The 20,195-nt window shown below is 38.6% G+C and overlaps 1 protein-coding gene across 1 annotated transcript; it reads right to left on the bottom strand.

The window, feature by feature from the left end:
• Positions 1-2,609: 2,609 nt before the first annotated feature.
• BRCA1 (BRCA1 DNA repair associated) lies at positions 2,610-19,671 on the bottom strand. Its single transcript, XM_065651375.1, has 20 exons — positions 19,592-19,671; positions 19,225-19,278; positions 18,816-18,896; positions 18,218-18,306; positions 17,338-17,483; positions 16,599-16,704; positions 15,881-15,926; positions 15,409-15,551; positions 11,546-14,914; positions 10,804-10,889; positions 9,209-9,383; positions 8,506-8,828; positions 7,769-7,856; positions 7,401-7,478; positions 6,974-7,014; positions 6,153-6,236; positions 5,359-5,413; positions 4,287-4,360; positions 3,924-3,984; positions 2,610-2,930 (listed from the first exon to the last, which is right to left on the bottom strand). The coding sequence occupies exons 1-20, from the start codon at positions 19,669-19,671 to the stop codon at positions 2,821-2,823; spliced, it is 5,289 nt and encodes a 1,762-aa protein (XP_065507447.1). The 3' UTR covers positions 2,610-2,820.
• Positions 19,672-20,195: the final 524 nt, after the last annotated feature.

The following is a 20,195-nucleotide window of genomic DNA, read 5'->3' as shown; positions in this document are numbered from 1 at the left end:
GATGCTAAGGATTCTCAACAACATCTTACGGGGAAAAAGGGACAGGCTGCAGCGATGCTGGTACAGCGGCTGCGAGACAAGCCAGCCTGTGACTGCCCCAGTGCAAGGTTTGCTCTCGTTAGCACAGATTGTACTTTGTTCCCCCAAAATAATAAATTCCAATCCTTTGCATTAGGAATTACTTAGCATTTAATAGCCTAGAGAAACAGGGAAGGAAATAGTTCAATTGCCCCAACCCCTCACGTAGGTTTGAAAACTTCCATACTGTAAATTATTACTCTGACGCACCAGTTCCTACCAATTCAGAGAAAGCGCGGCCTGAACGCGATGTCAACAAAGTCCTGACCACAAAAACCAGGTCAAAGCTGCATCCAACAGATTCCTCGTGCGGCTGGGACACCCAACAGCAGAGCTCAGGTTTCTTGGAAGTTGACCCTGATGCAGCTGCATGGAGAAAAGCTCCTGTTAGGTGACAAAAGCAGAGCAGTTTTAATCACAAATACAGGACTTACCTGATGGCAAAGCCTCAGGCAAACCTCCAGCAAGCACCAGCCTTTCCTTTGTTTCTTCCCTCACCCCAGTGAATAGTGCAAAAGGCACACGCTGCTTATTAGGACAGGTTGCATGCAGCCCCTTTAACTACGTGTCTAGTTCTTAATGTTCGATTCTGCTACTCGTTATCCTCAGGTAATTACTGTAAAAGGCACAGCATGGCTTAGCCACATCTCAAAAATGCATTCACCTCAGAGGCTTCCTACCCTGCAAAGTTCAAAAAGAAAGCTGCTCTTGCCCAGGAGTGAACAGGGAGGAAATGCAGCTTGATCCTCGTGGATAAAATGGCATTTCCAACCCATACAGCAGCTGTGAACCTCCAAGTGCCATGGCTTTATTACTGAAGCTGGAAGTCAGACTAGAGAAATTAATATGAATTCCACATCTACTCCCCTTAAACTGTCTGCTTCTCTGGAAGCATATCCTTCCTTTATCGAGCTATATATTTATTCAAACCATTTCACCTCATTCCAATCTTAAACGAGATCCAGACTACTACAAAAGTTCGCAGATGATACTTACTGTACTAGAAACAGAGTTTCCAGATCTAATCTAATCACCTCCAAGGAAAAAAAAGGACAAGTCACAGGTGTCATTCCTCCAGACAACTATCTACCTGGAGCCAGTACCTTACCTGCTAGAAAGAACTGACCTTTCTGTCAAGATCTGAGGGACAATTTCACAATGGCAGATGCAAAACAGTCTTGCTTGGCCTTCTTCTCACATCTAACAGGCAGCATTTAGTCATCCACCACAGCTGCCTTTTGAAATGTAGATTACAGAAAAAAAAACCCCAAACAACACAAAACAACCAGTGTGGGCTCTAGAGATAAGAGGAGCTCAGTCTGAAGGTGAGGCTGTGTCGAACAGCCTCAATAGTTATGAAATATTGTCACACAGAAGAAAACAGGAATGTGTGTCAACCCAGCAAATGCCTCCAGCACTTACAGCACCCGCAGCAACGCCCAGTTAGGCGACGTTGGCCTCCGCTCGCCAACTGCAGGACACTTGATAACACATTTGCTTCTCAGCTTGATAGAAATTACAATTCTGACTCCAGCTCTGAAATTGCAATTTACATTTTTGACCTCCTTCAGGAAGTCTCTCCCCCATTCCAGGAGGCTGGACTTGAGATATTTTTTCATATAAGGCTCAGTGCAGACACTGAGTGACTGATACGCATAAAAAGAGCTAAACAATCAAGTAAAATACTTGCCAAAATAATTTTATTTCCTTTGAGCATTCCAATATTTATAAACATACGTTCTATAACTTTCCAAGATAACCTAGCAGCATCTGAGCACTGAACAATTCTCCAAGCTAATTTTTTTTTGTTGTTTTTAAAACAGCAACTTCATGAAAACAGGTCCTTTTTCTGCTCTGAAAGTACAAAATTATTTATGAAGTTGAATTGCTTGGCAACAGAAACAGAGAACATATTTTCTTCCATAAAAAGCAATTTCTTTGCAGTCTCATTTTGCAGGCAGGGACTATTATAGCAGAACCCTATAGAGCTTTTTATAGGTCACTGGGACACTAAAGTGCATCTGTTTATTCTCTCTTCATAGGTGCCACATGCACTTCTCAGAAATAAGACTGACACAGCACTGGTACCAGCTTGTGGTTTTAAGGATTGGTTTATGTTGAGAATCAAGTGTTGGCTTTTAGAGGCTGTGTTTTTCCTGGTTAAGGCAAGTTGGCATTTTTATATACAAGAGGAGAGCAGTTCATATAATCCACGGCCTAAATTAACCAGGCTGATACATTAGTAATCACAAAATAATATTGCATTGTATTGGTATACACCCTTATTCACAGTATATATTTATGCAAAATGAAAATATGAAGGTTACTCAGGAGAGTATGTATGTTTTAAATACAAGCCCTGAGCCCAATATTACTCTTTTAAATGACTGTCTCCAAAATGTCCTCAAATATATAAACAGGAACTGGCTGCAGTGGTAAATAACACATCACCATTTCTCTGAGGAAGCCATGTTCTACATTTTCTAACTTTAAAAATTCGTTTTACGTTAATTTAAAGGACTATTTTGAAATGAGAAGTGTCAATCTTTAAAGAACAGCGGGTAATGCCATCTTTATATGGTAATGTTAAGTAACTTTATTGCTAATAAAATGTAGTTATTTTACTCTGAACAAGAACATGCACATAATCTCTGCGTGACTTAAAAATTCTCAGTCCTTAAAGTAATTACCAAACTATCAGCACTGATGAGAACTCGTGAGCAATGGCAAGAGAACTGTGTATCATCCTTGCGACACCAGGTAAGTATCCAACTCCTGGCACTTGTAGCACGCAACGCTGTCTAATACCCACTCTCGAGTCACCATGGCAACGTTGGTTTTTTGCTGGATCACTGTAAGACAAAGACACAAACCATCAAACTGTTATCAATGAGTTAAAGCAAGCTTAAGGTGAGCTCACCAATATCTTTCCGATGAAGCTATTTGCTTTTTCTTTGACATTTTAAAGGCCCTGATAAAAAACAAGAGTCTAAAACCAGCGATGTGGCACTACTACTCTTTTTAACAACGCGGGTAATATCGCTGCTGCAAAAAGAAGAGCTGTTTGGCGGCAAGTTGTGAACACCATAAAATAAACACGCAAAGCAAAGAGCACAGTCCTTGTTATGTTTTAATTTAGGACCTCGGTGGCAGAGCCTCCGTTTCTGCCTGCTCAGGCACGCCGAGTCCGTGACAAGCAATGAGTCTCATTAAGAGAGAAGCAACAGAAAATTACTGAAGTGCTCCCAGACTGTTCTTCACCATTTCAGGATCTTTATATTTTCTTGTTTTCCCAGTGCCATGGAAACAGCTGTTGTTTTTACATCATCTTCCTGCTCCGCTTCTTTGTTGAACTCCACTGTAGCCTAACTAGCTCCCATTCATTCCGTAACTCCCACTATCTCATTCAAAAGTAAGTCAGTCTGGAATACTTGCAAAGTCTCATGGTTTCTCTGGAGCATTTTGATTAAAGAAGGAAAAAGAAAAAAGGCAAAGCTGTATCAGTTAACGCTTTGTCACTAAATATTCTTTCTAGACCAATCTTGTCCCCTCTGAGGCTTTCTCCTAGATCTTCCTCATCCTCCAAGGGCACAATTCCCCACTTTTTAGAAATTATCTCCAGTCAGAAAAGTTTCTGATGGTATCCAGGACAACTGAGCCAAGAATAGAGTTTGCCTGCCAGACTTTATTGCTGATTCTGGAGATAATACAAATTTTTCTTCCAAGACAAACCTCCATCTCCAGATGCAGTAGGATTTTATTTCAGTTCCTCTACACACCTCTCTGATATTTAACTATTAAAAGGCCTGATGTGATAAAGACACTCCATGACAGTGTCATTTTACCTCCATAATCCGTGTCTTCCATCCAAGCATCTGGCTGCACAACCACGACAGCAGTAGAATTCTAGGATTTCAAGATAAGAAAATAAAAATGCTAGTTATCTGTCATTAAATCCCTCTCATACCCATCTGCAGAGCGCGATAACTGGGCTAACTCTGCTTCAGCGCATCACTTCAGACAGGACTGTAAAAAGTGGTTGTAGAGAGAGCAAGACATTAATTCCTGAGATTTTTCTGTGATTTCTTTCCAGGATTGCTGTGACTAAGTTAAGGCACTAAAGGCTTTTTGCACATAATCTTCCACCACATGTTTTTTGTAACTATAGCCCCTCCAGTACGTGAAGTGTAACGTTCATTCACACTTACTCTTGTGCGTGTGAACAGATGAGGCTGCTTCACCACAGAGGCACCACAAAGTTCCACCATCCATTCAAGATGTTCTGAAGAAATCAGATAAACAGATAAAAAACTTCAATGTTTGGTATCACCGACACTATTCCCTAAGGCCTCATGTGTTCATTCTATGACATAAACTATCATAGTTTCAAATAAAAGTAAACCTTGGTAGAGAATAAGTCCTGAGGAACACCAACTCACTCTCTTCCTGGACTAAATAAAACAAAAAAACTCTGAAAAAGCAAAATAGCACATGCCCAAAACTTAAAAGAGAAAGTCGCTAACAATTTATTTCCTCTTATCATAAGGATGTAAGACATGAAGCTAAAAATCAGAAGTCAGAACTGTGATTATCTCTCATTAACAAAAGTAGCCAAAGTATTTAATTTCTACCAATTTGTTGAATTGATAGTGAAGAAGTCTCTCGAGTATAAGAGCCATAATTGATGATCACTGCAGTAGGTGAGAGCACTGCACCGTCTGTAGTAATTATTGTAAATGTCAAGAGGTGTGAGGATACTTCACCCAGTCAAAAATAAAGTTATATTGGACAAATCAGAAAGCACCTGCTGAATAAGCCACAAAAATGGGAAGAGAGGTACAAATGTTTTAAGTAGAAAAATTCTAGCTTAAGTTTTCGAAACATCTGCTGTGCTTTATTCAATTTTAAACTAAGAAAAACAAGCTATCCTGCCCAGCTTTTTCTTTGTATACAAGCTTCTGGCTTTGTTGTGTGTTTGACTTTTAACATCTGCTGCTAGAGGATATGTCAGCTGCTTGAAGAACGATACTTAGGAGCAGTTTACTAAGGCAGAAGAAAAAAAATGCACAAATATAACTGTTCAATCACATCTAAAGTGACTACCAGACAGGATGATATCGATGCTTTTTCTTCCTTGCTAGAGAATCAGAGATAAACTTCAGAGTAAGAGGCACAAGGGTATCCAAGATGAGGTCAAATGTAAAACTGGTGAATGCTCACAACCCTCTTTCAAATATTTTTTATGCTGAGAGCTCATTTAATTGCACTAAAGTGACACACCTGTAGCCATATCAGTGAAAGGTCCATAGCAACAGATCTCAAAGTCTTTAAAGATCTGAAAAACAAGGAGCATGTTAACAGAGTACAGATGGTATCTTTAAAGGACAAGATTTAATATGTGGGTTTCATCACACTTCTAGGACTGGTTATCAAGCTATCGCTGTTTCACAAAGTATTTCTGATGCTTTTTGTAACCTACAAAACAAAAGAATATCAGCAAAAAACCCCAACCCTGTGCTATCCTATACCAATGTCATAAAATGACAGCATTCACTTGGTTTGTGTTTATTTGATCTTGTTAAAATCAGCCTCAAATTCATTTTTTTAAAATTACGCAGGATATATAGATTTTAATTATATGAACCGAGTGAAAAAGATATTCCTAATTATGTATCTAGCTGTATTTTAATATTCCACGGCTATGCTTTGTGTCAGTACTTGGGTTCTGTCTTTGGTTTTAAATGTCTGTTCATTATGTATTGAAGTAAGCAAACCGCTTTTAAATGTCAGAGTGCCCTGTACCAATTATTATATGAGTTCCAGTAAGTCAAGTCAGTATAAAAAATAATTTACATGTGTATTATAAAGCTGTTATATGTGATAGTCATAGCATGGATAGTGAGTCACTTGGGCATATCTGCTCTCACCTTTCACATATAAAAAGGCTTAATTTGTACAACTCTGTGTATAGAGAAGAGCAGAGAAATTGGAAGAACTTGCAGATATTCAGCCAGCGTAGCCACATGTGAAACAGTCACAGCAGGACAGGATTTTTACCCCTGAAGTGCTTGTACCTTGTCAGTCAGAGCCTGTCTAGCCCTCCTAGGACCTTGGTGGTTTCTCCCGTTGATTACGTCTCCTCGAACTTCAAAGTTCTCCTGGAACACACCATAAACAAGCAGGCAGAAGTTAGAGACTGAGAAGGTTTTCCTGGTCGGAGCTCTGCATCAGAACAGGAAGAAGTTGTCGGATTTCAGAACTGGAAACCTTACAATTAAGTGTGTGCAGAAAGTTAATTAAAAGGCTTTTAAAAAAAAATGACTGATAGCGGCAATGAAACCCCTGCAGCAGTAGACAGTTTTTAAAGATACAAATTAGAGCCGAAACGTAGTTTAGTAAACTGTATAAAAGGGGCACACTCCAAGACTATAATTAACTTATCAGTAAAGTCTCATTTGATATAAATTAATTATCAGTACATAACCTCTAGATCTTCAACATCTACTTTATTTGTTATTAAACTATACAATTATATATGCCTTAAAATACAGTGCTGCATTTGATAATTTCAAGTCTACATCTGACTCAAACTCCCATTCCTCCAAGACTTTCTTGCAACTTCTCTGAAACTTCTAATGCAGTTTGACCTGCTACAAAAGTATGAAAAACAGCTGCATATTTTCAGTTTACTTGAAAAAAAAGTTGGTTTTCATTATAATTGGAGGCTCTTTGCTTAAAGCAACGTGAGAATGTATGACTGTTAACAGCTGTTCCACGTATCAAATAAGCCATTATATATACACTAAATGTTTAGACCATATCTGAGGCTACTGATAGGTCTATTAATGTAACAGCATTGATTACACATTTGACATTTCACTCTTAAGAGACCTACCTCATCCAGTATCCTTCCTTCTTTAAAAGACTGAATGACCCCTAAATAAAAAGATCAGAACAGGACAAGTCATTTTATCCAGCAAAATTGCTCTTCCACTGCCAATAGTCTGACTTCATTGCTATATTAAATTAAAAGTATTTGTACTAAGGGAAACTGAATACGTTATGATGCCTGATAGAACTTAATGATTTTTTTTACCTCTCATAAACAAGATTAATTTTGCACTAACTGATGCCATACATCTCAAAGATTTAAATTAAGAGCGAGGAAAAGTATTTGTCAGTGGGCAGCAAACCAGAGCTGTTATTTGAAAGCAGGACAAATATTCGGAAAAGCAAGCAGCTTTTTTTTACAGGAACAAGTGAAGAGTACATTGGCAGTAGAAGGGCAGAGACTATGTAGCTCCAAAACAAGTTATACTTACACTGATAACTAATGACCCATTTCCTTCCTGCGATACCCAGAAAGTACTTGAGCGTCCGTTCACACACCAGCTCCTTGTCTGCAGAGCAAACAAGAATAAGATCTTTCAGTTTTGAATGTTTCATCCATTAAATACAAAGAAAAAAACCCCAACACATTAACTTCAAATCACACAAGGAAACAAAACATCCTCTCACTCTGATTCTGTGAAACAGAATAAGAAAGATTGCCAAGTTTAAACAAAAAAAGAGAGAAGAAAAGAATACTTATTCAAATTTACTGCTGAACTGTCTGCCTGTTTGTTTGCCTAGAGTTAAAATTCCACATGGTGTGTAAATACCGGATTTGTTCATATGGCTTCCAACAAACCTGTTTTCATTATGACATGGGTTGTTCCTTCAGTGAAGTGATTAGATAAAGTGCTCCGAGTTTTTCTCGCAAACTTCTGGACGACCACCTGAAAAGCAGTTAAGAAAATTAATAGCTAGAAAAACAACAACCAACAACTTCAGTTCATAGGAGTATAATGTAGTAACATAGTTAAAATAATGATTTTGTGTTGGCACACAGCATATGCATTTCCTTAAAAGTCAATAATTTTGGTACCATTCAACAGGCTAAAGTGAAGAGCTTTCGGACCGTAGTTTATAAACCAAAAGTCATATCCTCCTGGAAATGCATTGTAGAAACAGGTTTATCAGCAATTCAGAACTGATTAACTACAGAAATCTTCACTATTGATCAGAATTCGGGTAAAGCAGCAGCATTTGAGAACATTAAGGGAACCAACCAACCAGCCCCTTCCCCTTCAAGCTCCGGGGCTTTCTAGAAATGAAACCCTCTTGCTTTGGAATAACGTGGTTTTCCACTAGACAGTACAGAGTCATTTTAAAAGTTCAAACTTCACCAAAAGCTTAACAATGCCATTTACAGGCAGCAATTCTTCGTGTTTTTAGGAGTGCAAGAGTTTGACTGAAGTTGCTATATTACAGATCTGCGATTCCTGTCAGATTAGTTTCCACTATATTAGTTCTCTGTGTTGATGATTATAATGGTAATCAGGAACAATTAACGAGTGATCTTTAAAACTTCTGAACTATACTTACATGTTCGCTTTGAGTCAGACCCGATGCCACAATTGACATTTCTTTCCTGTTGGTCACAACGGGACTCGTTGCACTTTCTTTCCCAGCTGCGTTGTGCAGAATAGATGTTGGAAAACATGAACTTCTCGATTTACGTTCTTGAGTCCAGCTTTTATCAGCATTTGGAGCTGCAACAGAACTAGTGGTTGCTTCTGCAGTTTGAGGGTTAAGAAGCCTCACAGAGGAGGAAGATTTACTTGGACTCCTGGTCCCATTTCCAGAGATATTTGGTAAGACAGATGCACTGTTTAGCCTGGTCCCACAATTCTGCTCAGCTGCATTTTCTGAAAGAAAAGAAATTACTCCTTGAATCAATTTAATCCTTTTTGTAGTCAGGGTCTAACGCTGATGCTGTACCTGCTAAGTTTAAATACTGCAGTCACTTCCTCTCCTTATTTATTACTTTACCTTTGCCTCTATTGTTACTATTTTCTGATCCATAGCAGAGCCACTAGAATACCTGTGAAACTTTTAGTCAAATACATATCAAGTTAGGAATAAAACATGTGTGTCTCACTGAAGAGAGAAATTCTGAGAGAAGAAATTCTGCTAACGTCTCAATTTTAAATTAACACTGTAATTTGTGGTAGAGGGGAAAAAAGAACTAGCAATAGCCACACAACCATTTTTTAAAAAGCTGGGAAAGGTTTTCATTGCTATTTACCTCTTTCTTGTCTCATTTGTTCCATTCCAAGTGTTCCTTCACTACTGGAACGTGGCAGGTTTCTATGGACAGGTAAAAATTCACAGTCCTGACTTCCGTGCTGCTCTAGCACTGCTTCGAGTTCAGCCATTTCTTGCTGAAGTTTTTTTAGGTTATTTTGCATAATATTCTTCTGCTGCAGAGGATACACAATTGTGCCAACGTTAGTAAGCTCAGCTTTAAACAGCAAGGTTAATTTATTTGAATAATACTTGAAAATTAGAAACAGCAAATCAGTTTTTAGCACGTATTCAAAAGGTGAGTGTAGTGCTTTAACAAATAATGCACAGGCTATGTCAAAAGCAAAAAAAGAAAAAAACCAAACCAAAACCACAACCACACAGTCCTTTTGCTGTTCAAATTATTTCAGTTTAGACAGCTCACTAAAATTTAATCAGTCAGGAAAAAAAAGAACTCCTGCACAGATGTCTTTAAGTCATTCTGCCCCAACCGCATTAGTTTGCATTACCCACTTAATTTAAAATTTAATTATGGACATCAAGTATTGAGCCTTCGTACTTTCCACCATTACTGAAAGCCCCGAAGACTAGTTAAAAGGAATAAAATATTTCATTCTACTCTTCCTCACTCTCCCCAAAATTACAATAGCCCCTATTAAAAACATGCCATATATACGTCCTGTAAGATGAGCCCAGGACTTTAAAGGATCCTTTTAAAAACCTAAAATCTTCACTGTACAGGACTAAGCACTTTGCGCAGCACTGAATGCAACATTTGTAGCTCTAGCACTGGCACCATGTGGAATTTCTTTGTTACTGAATCAGTGAAAAAAAAAAACCTCAACCAAAAAAACAAACCAAAAAACTCCCCACCAATCCGTACTGCGCTATTACACTCAGCCCAGGCACGTCTGAGAAACTCTATCAATGAAGCTACATCAGGGAGCAAATGTCCTGCCAGTTAAACACATTTTGCATAGGTGCAGTTGATAGAAGAACCACTCAAAGTCCAAAAATGAAATTCAGTCTTCTTTGATATACATTAAAACCCATGGGGCTGTTAATCCTGAAGAGAGATTTGGTGTAAAACCTGACTTCAAGTTACAGAGGACACACAGAAAACCACTGCACCTCTTGGGTCTTCTATCTATAATAGTCTAACATGGAATTATTTGATTTAATCTTTACCCTTTGCAGGCCAAGTCTCCATTTTCTAGAAATCATACTACAGCAAATCCAACCCTTATCACCAGTCATTATAAATTCCTATCAATGAAGGTTTTAATTACAGGAAGCTGAGGTTTCCAGCACTGGTCAGGTGTGGTGATTCATTAACTACCATCTCCCATAATTAAGCACTGTAATCAATCCCACATAATGAGTTATGGCCATTAGAATGTAACGTTACCATGGAAGGCAAAGTTGGACAAATAATGGCAGAGAAGCAGTTCAACAATTCTGTATTAATTATGCTCTTGGAAATCATCCAGCGACAACAAATTTCACTAAAGCAGTTTGCCATGACACTGACTTCACAGCTTTCGGGTACTTCTTTATATCTTAGAACACAAACTAGAATTCAGTGCGTAAACTCACCTGTGTAGTAAGGATTTCACCCTGAGAGAACGGGTCACATGAATCTTCTACGTTACTTGTCTCACTATCAGATTCAGATGCTTCACCTGAAGAAGGAAGAAGAAAATCTGAATTAGTTAAAGAAAAAAAACCAACCCAAACTTTTTCCATAACCTCTTACCACATGGACCTTTTAGCCAACCATTAACTATAAAGGGGCAAGTTTTGAAAACACTGAAATTAGAAGCACAAATGTAGTTTAAGTGAACATTTTGAAGAATACCGTGTCACACGTGGCAAAGAGAACTCCAAGAGTTTCAATACTGATGAAGGAGGACTAAATATTTATGAAAGCCATAAGAACATCAAAATAAGCGCTACAGAATTCTACAGCCAATTTCAATGAACATTTTCATCTGGGGAAACAGCTTAGGTGGGCTTTATGAATTTTTGCTGACACATGCAAGTATCACATTGCAGGAAGGCAGAATTTCACCTCAAAATTAACTCCCAGGCAGACTCAGGTTGGCCTCTAGTGCCCAGTCTATTCATTTTTGCTCTGAACAAAAAATACTGGGAGAACTTTTCAGGAAATAAACCACTGAGGTTTTTTGTTTGACTGTTTAGGGCTGATACATTCATTCCAAAGAGTGAGCACCACGTAAATACAGAATAGAGTTCCCATGCAAACACCAAAAACCTCAGTGCAATGACATGACAAATGCAGTCGCAGAGATTAAAAAAAAAAAATCTGAGTTTGTACCTGGGTTTGCTCCCATGTTTTGGTCTTCCTGGCATTTGTCTTTAGAGTTAGTTTTGCTTCTCTTCAGCCCTTTATTACAACTTGGAGAAGCTTCTTTACCCTCATTCACTGTGCTCACTTGTTTGGATGGATGAACTTGTACTGACGGATTCTTCAGCTCTTGTGCTCCATCAACTGATTCTTCAGACACGTTGGACTGGGAGGAAAATAAGTTGACGGAGCATTCAGATTCCTGGCTTGGCGAAACACATCCACTACTTGGGGCAGCTCCGAGCATTTTCTGCGCATTATTGTCATCGTTACTTCCACGGGGAGGCAACATGACGGGACTTACTGAAGACTCTACCACAGGTGGCACTTGTTTATTGGTCTGCAAAGGTGTGCTTGCTGACTTGCCATTTATTAACATCTGAAAACACGGCAAATCTTCATCCTCGCTAGATTCTTCATCTGAAGATTGCAGTTTCCGCACTCTTCTTCGAGATCTTGGAATACCTCGAGCTCTGGGCTTAGAACTAACGTTTCGATTGTGTCGTTCTTTTACCAGGGCATTGTTACTACTTTTCATAAACACAGCAGATCTCTCTCTCATATCACTTTCAGAAAAGCTGGTGTTCTCCTCAATATCACCGTCAGAGCACAATAAGCCATCAGGGGTCTCAGATGAACCTGTAAAATCACTATTCCCTTTAAAAGGCTCTTCTAGAGCCTGTGTAACTAAACCCTCAGCCATCCCTGTGCCAGCAGTTTGAGTTGCTGCTTCTTCATTCCCCTTTACCTGTTTTCTTTCTCTTTTGCTACTTTTTTTCCGAGTGCCTTCACAGCTGAACTCAGCAGGTCTTTGCTGACACGTTACAGGACAAATCATTGATTTGTACTGAAAATGTAGTAGCGGTGCTTTGCCATCAACACCTTCAGCCTTTCCTGCTTGATCGCTTTCTGAACTGATGCACATTTCATCGACTGTGTTTAAATCAGCTCTTTTGAAAACTTGCTCTTCTGTATTACCCTGATCGCTTTGGCTTCTCTTACTTTTGACTGGATTCTGTCTCAACTCACTTTCTATCCCTATGCCAGTTGACAAAGTCTTTTCATTTTCCTGCTCTCCTTTCTGCAATCTGTTTTTGCCTTCAGTCCTAGCGGTACCCATTCCGATCGGTGTCGGATTCCCTTGATTTGCAACCTGTGAAACACCTTCCTGATGATCCTCTGCCTGTGAAACATCTTCTTGATGATCCTCTGCCTGTGCACATTCAGCGTCATCAACAAAGCAAGTCACAGGACTAACACAAGATTCATTGGCTTTAAGTGGCTCTTTCCCACAAACCCTACTCAAGCTCTCAGCAGTTTTCTCTTCTTGCAGGCTTTCTGGTTTTAAATATTTGCTACGCTTATTTTCTCCCTGATCAGCACATGATCTCTTTAGAGTTTCAGAAGCAGCATCTCCTACCGCATGTGCCTTCATAGGAGTAGGATAAAGGCTAAATGACAGGCGTTTTGAATGCCTAAACATATTTCGCAGATACTGTGTGTCTAACTCGCTATCTTCAACTTCCTCGGTCACTTCCAAACCATTTTTAGCCACTGGCAACTTTTCAGTTTTTAAGTCTCCTGGAACTTTTAGCGTATCGTGTCTGCTATCCCGGGGAAAAGCAGTAAGAGATTCAGACATCTCTTCAGTCAGGTGGGAAGTTGTTGAAGGCGGCTCTAGGAGCAAAGGGCTTCCTTGTATTTCACTTTCTTGAGAATCCGTATTGGGTGCGAAGGAACTACAATTTGAGTGCTGACAACAAGATGTAGGATTGAGGAGAATTTCTCCAGTTTCTGCAGCATCCAATGAATTCTTTAGACTGATCTGCATTTCATTTGCTTCCAGATCCCCATCCTTCAGATCAGCGAGTGGCTGGTCACTCACCATACCCCGGGGCTCATGCTGCTCTTTGCATTCAGAAGCGTGAACTAACACGTTCCTCTGGACTCCAGAGAAAGATCCTTCGCGGTCACTCTCATACTTTTTCGCTCCCTTAATTACTCCTTTTCCCATTTCTTTTGTCATTTCTTCAGAAAGTAGCTGAATCCGCCTGCTGCGCCTGACTTGTCTTTGCTCCGAATCAGCTTTCCTTGGTTCTTCACTGCTTGGATAACTATCGATTTGGGGCTCAGCTGCATCAGGGGACAGAGAGTTTCTATCCACTACTAACTGTAGGGCACACATGGTTCTAGTAGAACGCCTGCTTCTTTTTGCTGCAGAACCATTTTTTTTAGTGCTTTTCTGATCAGAGTTATTCAAATCTAGCTCCACGTCACAGTGCTTGCCAGTCACCTTTTCAGCAGCTTTTTTCCATATGGATCCTCCTCCTTCCTCAACTTCTGCCACTGTATTATCCTCTTTATTCTCAGAGAGGTGACTCTCATTAACAGCAAAGCTTTCCTCACATCTTTTCTTTTCAGCATCTCCAATGCACAAGGTAACGGTTTGAGGGCACCCATCTGCCTCCTCTACATCTTTTTTCTTGATGAAATCCTCAGGTCGCAGGACACTGACAGTCTTCCTTTTTCGTTTTAGTCTGTCTTTGCTGGAATTATTCCAGGACTTATCAGCAGCTGCATCTTCCTTTTTTTCAGTAGGTAAAACATCTCTAAAGATAATAGGGGGATTTGACTTCCTCTCTCTCTTGTATGTTTTCCCAAATATTTTGTCTTTGATACTATCTGCTGTTTCTTTTGACCATCTCTTATTTCCTTCAGCCACTGGAATTTCCTTGGAATTGACCATAGGGTCAGTCTTTTGTGAAACACAGGATTCTTTATCTGATAAAGATGTGTCTCCTTCACCTGAAACGTCAGTTGCTCCAGCAGAATCATCCTGGGAAAAACTGCGAGACGGAATCTCCTCGCTTTTTGAAAACCATTCATTGACTTTCTGAATGCTTCGCTTCAGTCTCTTCCTAGAGACTTGATTCAGGGCAGCGCAGTGAAGTGTCTCTGGCTGAAGCAGCTTCTCCAGAGGAAGTTCTTTTTCATTGAGAGAATCATTCTCAGGTTCGTCCATTTCCACAGCTTCCACGCTTTGTGCAATATCTATTTCCTTGCTTTTATCCAACCTGCTCTCTGAGCTCTCTTTTAAGTCGAACTCTTCACTATTACTATTGCATGGAGTTTGCTCTGCATCCATTTCTTCTGTGTTCTTAAAGACAGACGTGTCCCCATTCCTTAAGGGACTGTCACACTGCTCTGTGAGCTCTGTGGGAAGAACATTTAAAGGAGAACTCTGGTATTCAGTCACATCCCCTGGGGCAGGTTTGGCATATTCATTGATGCTCCAAGTCCTTTTCTTGCTCAAACCTTCCTTCGAGAAATCACTTTCACCTGAAGATTTATAGGTATCATAAATTAAGCTCTATTTTACGTGCACAAGAACAATGACAAGCTTAATAGCTACTTTGTTATAAAAGAACCGTTCTTATCTCACCCCAAACCAGAATCTTACACTGCACAAATCTCCCTCTAAAGGGAGAAGAATAAAATTACATATGACATGTTATATGCAGCTTCTTACATGAATTACCAGACAATGCTCTCAACTCGTATTATAAGGAATAATACGGCTTACGTAGAATAGGTTTTGCACTTTGATCAAGTTACCTTTTCTCCCCTTTCTTTTCCTGCGCACAGAATATCCACATTTTAAGTATCTAGTCTATGGGTATAGTCTTGTATTATAGTATCACTAGCTGGAGGCATCAACAAAACTACAATATACAAGACTGCCAAGTGTATATTTAATCATATGAAATCTAAATGTTAACTTGTGGTCTGTCTTTCAAGCATAACAATTTTTGTCACCAAAATAATAAACACACCTTTGACATTGGGTAGAACTACTTCTTTAGCACCCAGCTTTTCAGGCTGCGTAGTGCAAGAATACTCATTCCCCTTCTCAGCACTCTTAAGTTCTTCGGTGTTTTCTTGAGACGAAATCTGAAGCGCTTCTTTGTCTTCTAACCTGTTGAGAAAGGAAATCTACTTTCATTACAGAGAAAAATCACAATAGACAACGATCCTTATTTTTCCTGTTTTGCTTTCCAAAACAGTTTTTGGAGAAGTCAGGGTGCATGACTACAACTAGATCCCTTCAGAATCTCAGACCATTTTTTTTTTTTTTAGAAGATCCCCTCCCACATTCCTGAATTGAACATTTACTTTCGAAAACATAGTACATGCTTTTCTCTTGAAGATCTACAAAACATTTAGAAAATAGCTTTAAAGAATATTGTACAACAAACAGAACTATTGTCTTTAGAAAACATGAATTCCTTAATCACCTTTACTTACCCAGTATTGTTTGCCTGTTTAAAAAGCTCTTCAGATGAATCAGAGCCTAAAAACAAATCAGCTGTTACTGTGGTTGAATTGATACAGAGAAAAACAGCTGCTAGTATTTAGAATTTTGAACTGGCAGTCAGAGCAATATATTCAAATATGTCTCAGATCCTTTGATTGATCTTAGTAGAAGCCATAAGAAAAAAAAAGAGGCAATGAACACTATCTGTTAAAAGGAGCAATTCCTTCCTAGAAGGAAGGGGGAGAAAATAGACGACACACAGCATTTATCTTGTTTCTAGCAGCAGTCAGCACCAGATAAAAAGGAAGCTCTGAAAAGCAAGGATAGACAGAAATTAAATATTCTTTTCTCAATTTGATTTCATTCTTATCTCTGGTTATCAACTAGAGCCTCAAGCACTGATGACAAAGCTTCATATTGTTTAGAAAATAGTAGTTATCATTAGTTGTAACAACTATAACTTATTTCACATCCATAAATATCTTCTTTGTATCTCATACACTGAGCATTAGAGGTTTACTACAGTAGCGTTATTTCCCACAACATAATAAACTATGTAAAAACCCCTTTGATTTACCAGCTTTGAACTGTCCATCATTTGTCCCTTTGATCTCATTTAAGGAGACATTACCGTTTATAAAGACTTTGAACTTCATCACCTTTTCCTACTTTGCAAGCATTAGACACAAGCTCAACACCAGATCTTACCGAGCTCTATATAAATCCCTTTTTCAGAATCGCATTTCTGCTTTTTGTTTCTTAGGGAAGACCTTTTGACCCCAGTATCTGTAAGCGGTGCATCCACATGAGCTTCCTGCTGACAGAAGAATAGAAAGTTATTTATAACAGCAGGCTACTTCAAAAAAATAAGTAGTAATTATTTAAACTGCAGAAGGGGGGGCTGATACAGATGAACTATGTATTTAAATCAAGAATCTAACATATTTAACTTAACATACTGATGTCAGTGGTTGAATAGAAACAATTACCATGCATTTAACAGCTCAAATCATTCACGGTTTTATCCTATTTAATGTTCTATTCAGCATCAGTAGATGAGACAAGAAACAACGTACCATGAATAAACTCACACACTCAGCAATCACCCCAAGTTGGGTCATGTCTTAAGAATTCTTAAGACATATTCATGGTCTTACCACTAAAAAAGTAAAAAAACCTACCAATAGTCAGACAGCCTCATTAAAAAACAGTATAAAAAAGCTTCTAATGTTTAAATTCAGGTCATTTTACACAAACAACTTTTTAAAGCAGGTGAGGAAGACAAAAAACATTTAGATGTCCTTGTCTGGAATCATATTCAAGTCAAACAGTGACCTGAAAGCAACCCAAAATCTCTTATTCCATTTATTTATGCATATGTATTTATACACATTCCAAACAAAACACTAAACAATCCACAAAAATAAATTAGGGGAAAAAAAAATACCAAGGTGCGGTTTTCTTGTTCATTTCCTTTAGCACTTTTATTCCTGTTTCTGAAGCCCTTACTTTGGACGACAGAATTTTCTTTACACAGGAGCTCAGCAGCAGTGGCTTCTGTGGATGTTTTAGGAATGTGATGACTGTTTAAAACTGGAAAATGTCAACAGGAAAAAAAAAGCAAAAATATTTTCTTACACTGAGCAAGACAACAGGTATTAAATATTAATAAATTAGACCCTATGTAACTAGCATGAATACAGCTAAAGTACAATTATCAAAGAAATAAATCTGATTGATTTATTAGTCTGATTATTCTATATAAGTACTCTTCAAGTATTAAGTGAAATCTTGATCTTGACAACTGATTTTCCCAACCAATTTTGCTTATATGGATAATCTAGCAAGAACAGGATTAATTCTAGTGATTTTAGAATGACTGAACAAGCTGAAAATAAATTGGAAGGAAAGTCTGGTTTTTTATAGCACAATATGCTAAGAAAAAAACAAAACCAAAAGAAAACCCACAAGCCACCAAGTTCAAGAAGTTAAAGCTGCAGGTTGGGTATAATCAAGAGCAGGACTTTGCCACACAATCATTTAGTAAATATTATTTGTTACACTTTCAGCCATATTTCAGGAACTGAAAATAAGATTGGTTGGAGTCATCAAACGCACAGTAAAAACCACTAAGACTGTTCAAGAGGTTAATGCAGGAAAGTCTTGGGAACTTAAAGGAACTTGTGCTTCTGCATCTAAGAAAAACTTTTGATAATTCTTCCCATTTTGAGTACTGCACAGTAAATGAGATACTCTGCAACTAATTATGATACAAATGTCAAAATCTTATTTTAAAAAAGGGGTGGATATACATTCAGAACACTTACACTTTACTCCAGTGTCAAGCTCAAATGCACGGATAGTTTCCAGCAATCCTTCAATTAGTTGCTTAAATCTGGAATTTTCTTTCAGACTTCTGAAATAACATCACCACATGAGTTGTTTTAAGACAAATGTATGGGTCAACTATTAATAGTTGTCCTAGAATTTAGACTGAACAAAAAAAAGCAGTAAAACTCCAAGTGGAAGATGAGACAATGAGATATTATTGCTAAGGGATAACAACACAACCCCCCAAAAGAACCATTTCTACAAGAATTAAAACCATCACAAAGTGAAAATTTTGTGGTTTTCCTCACGTAGGTTTAGCATGGAGAAATAAATTGTAACGACTGAACAATAACACAGTCTATACTCGATCGCACAAACAGTTGCTAAGGGTGGTGTCTTCACCTGCGACCACTTGGAAAAAGTTTCTATTGAGATAAGGCACTAAAGAGTTGCTCCTCTAGAAACCGAGTTTACTTAATAACCACCTTTTCTTTTTCATTTTAGTCTTCTTCTAAGACATTGTTAAGACAATGATTAACTTTTCCTTCGAGTTCAATCTTCTCACCCTCAAGCCCACCTGCAAAGCTGCATTACCTCTTGGTGACTTCAGTCTTGCACAGCGGACACTGTATCATGCCTTTCTTCTTTTTGCTGAGGAGCTGGAACATGCAGAACCTAGGAAAAAAGAATCATCACAATGGTAACAAAAGAGAGGATTATAACTTCTTTAAAACTGAGCCTAAGCATGCACCACTTAGTAGAAATCCTTCAATATCCAGTTGAATGCCTGTATTTTTGATCTGGTGTTACTCTGGATGAATCCATCTCCTTTGACACATCCTACAACTGCAGTTATTTCTTATTCAGAATTAATTTCCCCCCCCCAAAATAGTTACCCATTAAGTTATCAGAACACAGTATACATTGTTAGCACTGAAGCGGTACACACGGAGAATAAGAATAGATTGACTAAGCATTACAGTTAAAAAGATTGCAAACCTACCTGCAGAATATGTGATCGCATTTTGTTGAAACCGGCTCTTTTACCACATCCAAGCTACAAAACCGAAGGAAAACAAGAAAATCCAATCAGTTTTTTTTTTTTTTCCTAACTGGGTAGAGGACTGACACATTTAGGTTGAAATAGAAAAGCAACATTTACTAGAATGTAAGAGCAAAATACAGGTTGTTTTGCACTTTCTCGCTTGAGCCTTACAAAATATCAATATGCTTAGCCTTAAAAGACAACTCTTTTTGCTTTCTGATAATCCACAGAACTGACAAAGCATTTGAAAAGAAAGAAAAAGAGAGAAAAACAACTGACTCATTAACTACACTAAGACAGAGCTCACATTATTCTCCCAACATACCATATTGGGCACTCCAAGTTCTTCTGCATCGCCAAAAGCACATTTTGTACATCTCCAATACCAATCATGGACAAGTCCATCCTTCACATCCAAAAATACTGTACAGGAAAAAGAAAAGCAATCAGCTTTGTTTCTGATCTGTTTCATCCCTTACACATGTTTTCTCCTGTGTGGCTTTTCTATAACATTCCGAATGGTATCAAATACTTGGCTGCTATTTATTGAGTGAGGCTTTACAGCACTGCTGGAGTTCTTACTCTGTTTACAGGTAAAACCTGTCAAATCTCTTGCAGTCAAGGGGGAAAGGGGAAGCTTTTACAGAAACAGTAGTCAGCAGAAATTCAGCAAGGGCTCACACAAGCATAAGAGTGAAAAAAGGGGCCAGGTAGGTGGAAAAGGCTGTAAAGGACACAGACAACACCTTACACAGAGGACCCTGGGAAGCACATACATCACCCAGCACAGGTAAGATCCCACAACAAGTATCCCAAATCCTCAACATGAAGAGAAACCACTTAAAATCATATAATCCAACCGTTCCCCCAGCCCTGGCACTGCCCCGTGTCCCTGAGAACCTCATGTCCGTCTGTCCAGCCCCTCCAGG

Source organism: Caloenas nicobarica, chromosome 24, assembly GCF_036013445.1.
Source record: "Caloenas nicobarica isolate bCalNic1 chromosome 24, bCalNic1.hap1, whole genome shotgun sequence".
NCBI lineage: Eukaryota > Metazoa > Chordata > Aves > Columbiformes > Columbidae > Caloenas > Caloenas nicobarica.
The sequence above is the reverse complement of the archived record's forward strand: the minus strand, read 5'-3'. Positions and strand labels throughout refer to the sequence as shown.

Bases quoted from the DNA above. Each gene is read 5' to 3' on its own strand.
- BRCA1 (XM_065651375.1), bottom strand. From the start codon at position 19,671: ATGGACTTGTCCATGATTGGTATTGGAGATGTACAAAATGTGCTTTTG. The intron at 19,279-19,591 runs GTATGTTGGGAG...TCGGTTTTGTAG, and splicing joins AACTTGGAGTGCCCAATATG to CTTGGATGTGGTAAAAGAGC. The intron at 15,552-15,880 runs GTAAGTAAAGGT...CTTTCTCAACAG, and splicing joins AAACAGGCAAACAATACTGG to GTTAGAAGACAAAGAAGCGC.